Source organism: Stegodyphus dumicola, chromosome 2, assembly GCF_044657685.1.
Source record: "Stegodyphus dumicola isolate Sdum_Otavi_A_Nest chromosome 2, ASM4465768v1".
In the NCBI taxonomy this organism is placed as follows: domain Eukaryota; kingdom Metazoa; phylum Arthropoda; class Arachnida; order Araneae; family Eresidae; genus Stegodyphus; species Stegodyphus dumicola.
Genome location: NC_140769.1, coordinates 68,340,738 through 68,351,779, shown reverse-complemented (window position 1 = coordinate 68,351,779; position 11,042 = coordinate 68,340,738). Strand labels below are relative to the sequence as shown.

Below are 11,042 nucleotides of genomic sequence, written 5' to 3'. Positions count from 1 at the left end.
TTGTTAGAAGTATTCAGAGAGGGTGCAAGCAAATAAAAATAACAAATGTTTTCTAATTTAGTCCCTAAAATTATCTGCCTACCAGAATAACCCTTGAATGATGCGGAAAGACCTGCATTTGACCTGAGTCTAGCTATGCTCAAATTTTAATTACATACAAAACAGTACAAACTAACAACATTTACAACTTAAAATTTTATACCATAATAACCAAAAAGATCTTTAGATAAACTATTTCAACAAATGCCTTAATTTAAAAAAATGCGTTTAAAAAATTCAATTTCTGAATTCAGAAAAGCAATTTTTGGCAATATTTTTACCCTTTGAATGGCATGGCTTTTTGGACTTATTAATGTCCTGTCGTTAAACAATTTTTATTAGCTAGCTTTAATAATTGTTTATTTTATTCTTCATTTTTATACTATACTGTTCATTAAGATAATATTTGTATTATTATTTGTTTAATACAAATATCATTATTATTTATATTAAATAAATTATTTTAAATGACAATTTATACTCAGTAACAGAAAAATCTCACAGTGGATAAAAGCATCATGCCACTTACAGAAATAACTGTTTCATAGTCAACAAATAAAGACTGAACAGCTCATAAATTTTTGTAAAATTAATAATCTCACAGTTAATAAGAAATATGGAAAAGCATCAAAATTATCATTAGATTTTTTTTTTTTTATTTTTTAAAATTTCAGTTTCTTAATTTCAATTTAGCAATTTTTTTTCCTTTTATATATATCTTCTTTTCTTAAAAGGAGCTTTTTTTAAAAATTTCTTTTAACTGTTTATATATGTGTAATTTATCACATTTAATATATCAAACATAATATATATTAATAGCACATATCACTCAGAAAGTAATAATGCAATATAAACTTTATTTACACCTTTATTATACAAGAATCTGTTGCAAAGCACTTAAACCTCCCATTATATTCACTGGTCTGTTTTTGTACCGTTTTGATATATCTTTCTCAACCTGCAAAAGAGGAAAATTTAGTGAAATACACAACTGCAGAAAGATTTAAAAAATGTAAATTTTTAAGTTAGTGATGGAATTTTTCAAATTTATACTTTTTCAAGAGAAAATGAATGAATTTTACCATGCTGACCAAAAATAATGTCAACGGTTCTCAATTGTTTATTTCCTTACACTTTTAAATGGAAAGCATTATAATTCCATGCAGAATATGAGAAAATAACAATAATGTTGATGAAAGAATTACATATTCAGTCAGAATCTTCTTTCTAGTGCTCATCTTTTTTGTTTTTATATATTCTGTAAAGGCAACACATTTTTTAAATTGTTAACTTTTACACACAGCCACACTTGTATTCTTTTGCATGCCTCAACATTTTTTTAAATTTTGAATTAAATTCACAACAAGGTTATCAAAAAAAGACACTTGGTTTTGCACAAAATTGCATAAAATATAACTTAAAATACAATACAGTTTAGAAAATTCCTTGCTTACATACATATGTTTTCGAAATTGAGGTTATTTCTGTTTGTCATGCCTCGCGCTCGTTCAAACACGAGGTGGGTTCTTCTGTGTGAACTTACCATAGTGGGAAAATAACACTTGTCCGCTTTGACATTTTCTTCACTAATTTATTACACAAACTGCACTATTGATACACCATACAACGAATACACTGTAAAATAAACTATATACAATGTATATGTACAAGGCGCGCAAAAGAAATTAAAACATATTTCAGTTCTCTACATTCTCACACGGCATGCTCGCCAGTCCAACTCCAAGTGCCCACTCAGTCCAGTCTTTCTCCCCCCCCCCACCAGCCTGCCTCGACCGGTTTTTCCGGGGTAGGTCACTTCCGTTCTTCGTCTTTCATCAGGGCAAGGAACTTCACACCTCCCCTCTGGTTTGTAAATATTTACGACTGAGTCGAAAAATTTGAAACCCATATTATTTTGGCACTTACCAGGTAGTCCCTCTTTTCCGGGACACAGCACAAGTAATCACAGTAAAATCAGAGAGAAAAAAAAAAGGGTCATGCTACAGTTATAAACACTAACACAAAAAAGAACACTTAAAACACATAAACATAAAAACTGTACATGTCCAAATTTCTATAGCAATACAAACAAAACATTGCAATATCAACTCACTGACACTTCTGTAATGAATAATTCTTTTACTAATATACCCTAATAACACAATCTTTTCTAGAGTAACCACAATAATACAACAACAATAATAATAATAATAATAATAAATGAAAATTACAATATCCATATACTTTTTGCCATACTGCCTTGAACATTATCCTTTCTAGTGTTACAATAATAAACAAACACACACACAAAAAAAATATGACACCAACATTAGTTTCTTTTTTTTTTTTCCAGTTTAGTTCAGATTATTGGTCACTTATAGATTCATGAGGGATCCTCGATAATGCGTCTGCATCGGAGTTTTTAGCTCCTGGTTTATGCATTACAGTGACTTGGAAGCGAGATAGAGCTAATGCCCATGTCTGTAATCTAGCATTCCGGGGTATCCCTTCGGTTAAGTACTTTAGCGAGTTATGGTCTGTATGCAACAAAATCTTATTTCCGTATGTCCAAGTTTCGAACTTGTCGAGAGCCCAAATAATTGCATACGCTTCTCTTTCTATAGTGCTCCATTTAGACTGAGCGCTAGTTAATTTCTGGCTAGCAAATGTTATCGGTCTAGCTTTCCCATACTCATCTCGTTGAAGTAAACACGCTCCAATACCTATTAGTGAGGCGTCGGTGTTAATTTCAAAAGGTTTCCGTATATCCGGCGTATATAAAGACGATGCCATGCACAATGCATCCTTTAATTCTTTGAATGCCTTCTCGGCTTCAGACCCCCAAGGTATATCATTAGGTATAGATTTTCTTGTGAGATCAGTTAACGGCCTAGCTATTTTTGCATAATTCGGAACATACTCTCGATAGTAATTATATAACCCCAAAACTGATCTTAATGCCTTTTTGGTTCTAGGTGGCTTCAAATTTTTAATGACCTGCAATTTCTCTGGATCTGGGCCATGTCTGCCTGAGCCTACTATGTGACCTAAATACCTCCGATTTGCCAAAAGAGCATTTCTCAAAATTAGCTGTAAAGTTCAATGTCTATAAAGTACTGAGTACGGCTCTTAAATGTTTAAGATGTTCTTCCCACGTTGACGAATAGACAATTATATCATCGATGAAACTTTCAGCATAATCACTATGTGGTCTAAGAGCTTGATTCATAACTCTTTGGAAAGTTGCGGCAGCCCCTGACAAACCGAACAGCATCACTTTCCACTGATACTGACCCTTCGGAGAAACAAAATTCGTCAGATGTCTACTTTCCTTCTCCATAGGGATTTCCCAATACCCCTTAAGAATATCTAGCGTAGACAACATGCTGCCCCTGCCTCATATCGAAGCTCTTCTGCGTTTTGCATAGGAAATGGGACAATCTGACTTTCCGCATTAAGCCCTCGATAATCACAACATAAACGTATGCTTCCGTCCCGTTTCGCTACACACACAATAGGGTAAGCAATCTCTGCTGTGGAAGGTTCAATTAAACCTCTTTCTAACAAATCAGCAATTTTTTTTCCACCTGTGGCTTCAACGCTTCAGGTACCTTATAAACATGAGGTTGCTTTCTTTCAACTCCCGTTTTTAACCTAATACTGTGGGATCCTACCTTCGCACATTTAATCTCCCCGTCAAACACTACATGGAAAGATTTGATTAATCTGCTCAACTGATCCCTTTGTGACCTATCTAAATGTTTCCATTCCTCTGAAACACAGATCCTATCTAAAAGTTTGTCTACTTTAGGGTTTCTTTGAATAGGCGCATGCTGCACCTCCCCAAATTCTGTGTCAGCCTCATGGATTACCCCTACTGCATTTATAGGCTGTATATATTTCCGTAACTTATTTTGATGCAAATGTATAACAGATTCATCTGGCAATTTTACCAAGTATGAACGTGGAGCCTTTTTTGCAACTATTTCTCCAGGTCCTATCCATTTCGAGCAAAGTTTATTTGTTGACGTTGGTATCAGTACTACTACCTCATCTCCTATCTCGAATTCATTTTCCTTAGACTTCAAATTATGATGATGAACATATTTCTGCTGTTTAGCTTCCGAATTTTCTTTAGCGAATTTCTCTGCCTCCTGTAACCTATTTCGAAGAGAAATTAAATATTCAGTAACTGATTCCCCAACTCCTTGTGGTAATACCATCTCATCTACCCAACTTGATTTAAGTATCGCCAGTGGCCCCACTGGCACCCGACCATACATCAGCAAAAATGGTGAGACTCCGGTAGTTGAATTCGACATCTCCCTATAAGTCCATAACAAATATGGTAACTGCTTATCCCAGTTTCTTCCTTGAGTATCTATCGCGTGATGCAACATTGACTTCATTGTTCCTATCCACCTTTCCACTAGCCTGTTTGACTGCGGATACCCTGGCGTAGAAAATTTTGGCGAGGCCCCTAACCTAGTTAAAAGTTCTTGTGTTAGCTTAGCCTTATAGTTCGTTCCGTTATCCATGGCTATCATTCTCGGAACTCCTGTTCACATGAAAATATCAATGAAAGCGTCACATGTAGCTTTCGCTGTTATCGCCTTTAGTGGAATTGCCTCCGGCCATCTGCTATGTTGATCAACAACACATAACACATACTGGTGCCCTCTTGAAGATTTTGGCTCAATCGGCCCTAAAACGTTCGCATTAACCACTTGAAATGGAAGTTCTGGCCTCCCTACTGCTGTAATTGGAGCCCTATCCTTCACTTTAACTTTCCTTCATAGCTGGCATTCCTTGCAAGCTTCACACCACTTCCGCACCTCCTTTGACAATCCTTCCCACCAAAACGACATTTTAACCCTTTCCGCCGTTTCTTTGCTGCGAAGTGACCCCTTGTAAGCTTTCGTGAGCCAACTTCACAATTTCTTTCCTGCAGCTTTGAGGAACAACTAACTGACTACATCGCTGCCCATTGATACTTCCCGTATGGTACAAAATTCCTGACTCTAGCCAATACCCATTCTTGTTATTACGTGCATCCATGAACGCGCTTTTCAGCGAAATACATTCCGCTTGCTCCTGTCTAAAACGTTGAGTTTGTGATAAGGGTGGGTTATCAGCTGACACTTGCTCACTGCTCCCCCACTTCTACTTCCCCCTCATCTTTACTCCTTACCAACGGTGTAGTATGAGCTATTTCCGTTTCACCTTCGACCTCGTGACTGGCCTTTTTCTGTCGATTCCTTTCCGTCCAAGTTACTCGATACCTGACCAACTCCCAATACTAGTTTTTCTTCCTTATTTCTCCCCAATAAATATCTCCTTGTTCCCTGAGAAGTCTAAAATCTCGAGGTGTTACCAGCCCCTCCTCGTTCAAATTATGCACTACTGCTGCATGAACGTTTACATAAGGCTGTACCTCCTCTTCTCCTAACCAGATACTGATAGGTACTGTAACTAATTGGGCTTCTACCTGGGGTCCTACGGCGGGTTGTAACCATATCTTCCCTCCAGACTCCAAATATTTCTGTGGAACTACCGATTTCCGGATTACAGTAATTTCTGCTCCGCTATCAATCACTCCTTTGAATCTAGTGTTGCCTATCTGCAGCTCTATCGTAGGTAATTCCCTACTTGCCCTAGTTAACGGAATTTCTTCTGCATAATTAGCTAACTTCAATCCTACGCATATTTTATTTAATCCCTTTGCTTCCTCCTCATCCGTATCCTCTTTTTCGCTTCCTCTCTTGGGTTTCGCTATCAGGTTTATCACTGGACAAAAACGCTTTATGTGTCCTTCACCCTGACACTGAAAACATTTTAAAACTTTCTTATTTGCCTGTATCATTCCTTGAGGTTCTAAAGTTTTTACCCCTTTGTACTTCTCCTTATCAACCCTGTAATCAGAACTGAAATTCCCCTTACTCTTATTTGGTCGTCCTAATTTCTCCCCTTGTCTTATCGGTTCCTGTTTTGGTCCCACTTTATTTACTTCCTGAGCACTCGTATTGTAATTTCTAGGCATTGCTGCAACGTAATTATCCAGATCATTTGCAAGCTCTGACGGAGATAACCAGTTTTCTACCTCTTTTTAACGGTATATGCGCCTTAACATTTGCGGGTAATTGATCTTTTACTTGATCGACAATCAATAGTTCTCTTAACTTATCAAAAGTTTTAACTTTTCTGGATTCTAAGTAGAAATCAAGTGCTGCCTCAACCCTTGCTATGTGCTGAGTATACGTTTCCTCATATCTTTTTACGCATTTTTCTAAATTCTTTTTATCTTGCAATGGGGTAATCTGGAATTCTTTTAATACTGTATCTTTAATCTTAATATAATTATCCAAATCCCTTTCACCCAGAGTTGAAATCAAACTTTTAACTTTAGTTTTTAAACTCTGCAAAATAATTTTCCTCTTATGTTCTTCAGGAATTTTATAGAGATTAAACATCATTTCCGCGTGATGGAAAAAGAACGGCCATTCCTCCGCTTTAGATGGCGGGTCAATCATAACTCCTTTTATTATTTTTAAATGTTTCAAGAAATCATTTCCCTTGCTCTCAGCATCTGAAACCCCTTCATCCTCTGAGCCCGATTTATTTCCTCATTTATCTATTTTCCTACTCTGAATTTCTAATTTCTTAATTTTTATCTCATGTTCTCTCTCTAATTGTCTTTCCGAAAATTCCATCTCTTTTAATTGGTCTTTAGCCGCATCTGCCTCTAACTTACACTTTTCTAGCTGCAGCTCCATTTCCTTTAACTTAATTTGAGCCTGCATGTTCTTAATAATTTCATCAGATTCTTCTGACACCCTATTTCTCCTTTTAGGACCCATGTTAACTTCTGGTATTTCTTTTTACAGCTTTACCCATACAACACATAAATAACACTTAATTTTACAGGCAAACATACATATTTCACTACTACTGAATACTACCATTATTCATTTAGCAAACATTATCATTAGTGAACACAATCATGAATACCTTTCTCATATTACACTATTAACATATATTTCACCATATATTGTTAACACATAAATACCAAAAATTATATTAGCTTTTGAATTAGTACAAAAAAATAGTTCTGAATACTTTGGCCTAACACCGTAATACTTTACATATTCAGGAAATGAAACAAACATTTACTTATTGTTCTCAAATCATTAAACTAATTAATTTTTAATCAACCTATTAACTTTAATGATTAAAACATTTTGTCAAAATACGGCAACAACAAAAATAGATAATCATTTCTACCTCAATTAGTAACATGAGCACACAATTAAATGTTTCGAAATTACTGCTGACATATTTTTGAACTATTTTAACATTCATTTAGCATACATTATCTCCTTAATAACAAAATTAATCATAATTCCTTATTTGCATATAAAATATACTTTCTAAGTGTCTACTGGCTTTAACGCCTGGCATTCTCATCATGTTATTAACCGACATTAACACAATTTGAATTTTCTCCGTTACTATAGTAATTATAGGGAGGGAGCTCTCTTCATTTATATATTGTGCTTCCCAAGAAATTAAGAGGGACCTACTTTTGATCCCGATAGTAGAAAATGACGAGTTGTGCTCAATTCTGTACAATTTCCTCATTGCGCTGCATAACACTTCACTTAATAATATCATCACAGTAATACTGATGATCACTTTTACCACACACTGTTTCAACACTGCACGAACATTTCAATTAATAATATCACCACGGTAATACAGATGATCACTTTTACCACACACTGTTTCAACACTGCACAAACATTTCAATTAATAATATCACCACGGTGATACTGATGATCGCTTTTACCACACACTGGTTGCAACACTGCACAAACATTTCAATTAATAATATCACCACGGTAATACTGATGATCACTTTTCACACAACGAGGTTTCATACACCCTTTCGTTTATTTGCACGTGTAGGCTTACGTGTGCCACTTTCCGTCTTTCATGACCATCTTTTGTCATCTTCCTTGCTTTCGTGAATTATTTCCTTCATTTAAACCATGTTCACTCAAATCACTTTTTACGATCTTATTTCCTTCGTATTTTTGGTGATTTCCTTTTTCCCACTATCCTACAGGGGTGCGCCATTTGTCATGCCTCGCGCTCGTTCAAACACGAGGTGGGTTCTTCTGTGTGAACTTACCATAGTGGGAAAATAACACTTGTCCGCTTTGACATTTTCTTCACTAATTTATTACACAAACTGCACTATTGATACACCATACAACGAATACACTGTAAAATAAACTATATACAATATATATATACAAGGCGCACAAAAGAAATTAAAACATATTTCAGTTTTCTACATTCTCACACGGCATGCTCGCAGGTCCAACTCCAAGTGCCCACTCAGTCCAGTCTTTCTTCCCCCCCCACCAGCCTGCCTCGACCGGTTTTTCCGGGGTAGGTCACTTCCGTTCTTCGTCTTTCATCAGGGGAAGGAACTTCACACTGTTCCTACTGTTTTAACCTCAATGCAAAATTCAATTCTGAATACATCAGACGTACAACATTATACAGTCCAATACCAAAAATCTGTGTTGCCTCTCAGAATATAAACATTCAGTTTATAGGTTCTGGAAACCACAACATTAGAGTACGAAATATCGAAGAAAAACATACTTACCGAATAATGATGTCATAATTACTGAATAATAATGAGTCAAAATGGAAATATCAAATTATTGATATAAAGAAGTTAAAAAAATAAGATAAAATAAATAAGATAAGTTTTTTCTCCTCTAATCTGCATCGAGGTAAAAAAGCAGATGATTCACTCAACTCTTTGTTCAAGCTCACGATTCAAGTTGTATTTTCTGAGCTTTGTTATTTCATTTCACGAGATTGTTTAGTGCTGCCTTTTTTTTTAATCTGGATATTTTGTGGATAAATTAAGTATATTTTAAATTTCAGCCCTTTTTAATACAATGACAGATAAGAAACACACTTGTGATTTTACTGCTTGCAACGTTGAAAAACGTAAACACGTTGCATTGACAGTAATGCAAAAAGTGCAAATTCTGCAAAAGATGGAAGTAGGTGCTACTCCTCGATTTATAGCAGAATGGTATGGAATTGCGACACAATTGTGTATGATATACGGAAAAATAAAGAAAAGCTGTTGAAATTTTACAGCAACAGTGATTTTAACATGGAAATCCGAAATCGGAAATCTTTGCATGAGGCGAAATTGGCAAACCTCAATGCTGTGTACATATAATACAATGAATATAATCAATTTATATATGTAATAAAAATTTAATGCATATAATAAATTATTGCAATAATGTATATAATAATTTAATTAAATGCATCTAATATGCCTTATTCATTTTGCACTTTTAGTCCGAATATTATGCTTTATCTTTTCTGTCCTGAAATCCGCACAAACTCTGGTCCCAAGCTTTGCGGTTTTCTGGAATTCTACTGTACATATTGATGCTATCATTGCTCAACCACAGTTCCAGTAATAGGCTCTTAAACAAATGGGTGGGTATACTTGTATTCCTAAAAGAATACCATCAAGAATTCCTTTTACCGAAGGGGGGTGAATAAATAGTTACTCAAAAGAAAAGTATGCACCTTTAACAACTATTTCAAAAGTCTCCAGTCACTCAAATAACAAAGTACAAACAATGAATTAAATTCAGATAAAGTTAAAATTGCAATGTTTATTGTATTTGCATAGGCAAATAATTAAATGCAGAACACATTGATCAATTCTTTGTTAAAATTACTAAGCTAAAGGAAATACATTGTACTATTAAAAACCAGGATTTATTTAAGAAATATTCTAATAGAAATAGCTCAGTTTATTTTCAAAAAAGAAGAGTAAAATCTTTACAAAAGTAGCTCCACAAATTTAAGAACGTTTCAGGGAATGATTTATGAAAACTGACTGATGCATTGCTGTAAACAGGATATTCAAATAAAGCAAAGCTGAAAATGAAGTAGAAATTCCAAACTGTAGTTCATCATGATAAGGTTATCAATTATGCATCCCAATCTATCTACATAAAAATAGCAAGAGAATGAAAAAATAGCAAGAGAAATATTTATTAAATGTACACCTTTCAAAACATTTCTTCACAAATTTTTATTATATTTATTTAAATTTTTATCTGATTTTTTATTAATAAAGAGTTGTGATGCTTGACAAAAGAAGAAATGTGTTTGCAAAATACAGCCTATAATGATAAGTCTACTCTCGTAAGCACTGCAAGATGAGTGAAGAAATTAAATATTATCTTTAAGAAATTCCCTCTTACCTTAGAAAACAAAACATAGAGTAATGATTCAGAGCAAGGACCATCAGATAGAATATTTAAGAAATAAGTATTTTTATTTCAAACGCTAATTTTGATGGCGACAATTCAGTTAAAATAAATAAAATACCTCTTCATTTTAAAATAAACAATCATCTCAGATCTATTATAAACAACTACTTACCTGTGAAAGAAGTATCTTTGTTTTTTCAACAATCATTTTTATTTTAGGTTCTAAGGAATTTTGTTCTGCTATAGTTTCTTGATACTTCACTTTTACAGCTTTCTGACATTCAACCATCCTCTCAGCTGTTTCTAGTTTACTTTTCAAGGAATACACAAGCCTATCCACATACCTTTCAGAAACGAAGAAAAATAATCTTTTTACCTACGCAACTTTTCCTACAGGTGCTATAAATACTCATATGAAACACAAATAAAAAATGTATTAAGCAAAAAGAAAACATTCCAAATAGAAGGATAATAAAAGAAAAACATACAACATAGAATTATTAGTTATTAAAAAGGAATAACTAGGAGATTAAAAGAACTGTAGGGTTATTTAAAATGATGATATAACGCATAATGTAAAAATTAAATAATCCTTAGTTCGTAGATTCCTGTCGTTAGATTTTAGTTTCATCCAAACCTGTAAAAAATCTAGGATACAAGCAAGCAAATTTAAAA

At 34.3% G+C, this 11,042-nt stretch overlaps 1 protein-coding gene across 3 annotated transcripts in view; it reads right to left on the bottom strand.

The window, feature by feature from the left end:
* Nucleotides 1-876: 876 nt before the first annotated feature.
* The window catches only part of LOC118188363 (CDK5 regulatory subunit-associated protein 3), a 59,307-nt gene continuing 49,141 nt past the window's right edge, over nt 877-11,042 (bottom strand). For all 3 annotated transcript variants that reach the window (XM_085810747.1, XM_085810748.1, XM_085810746.1), the window contains exons 13-14: nt 10,540-10,711; nt 877-997 (exon numbers count right to left, since the gene is read on the bottom strand). In XM_085810747.1, the coding sequence (XP_085666873.1) occupies nt 911-997; nt 10,540-10,711 (259 nt within the window). In that variant the 3' untranslated portion in view covers nt 877-910. The remainder of the gene's footprint in view (nt 998-10,539; nt 10,712-11,042) is intronic.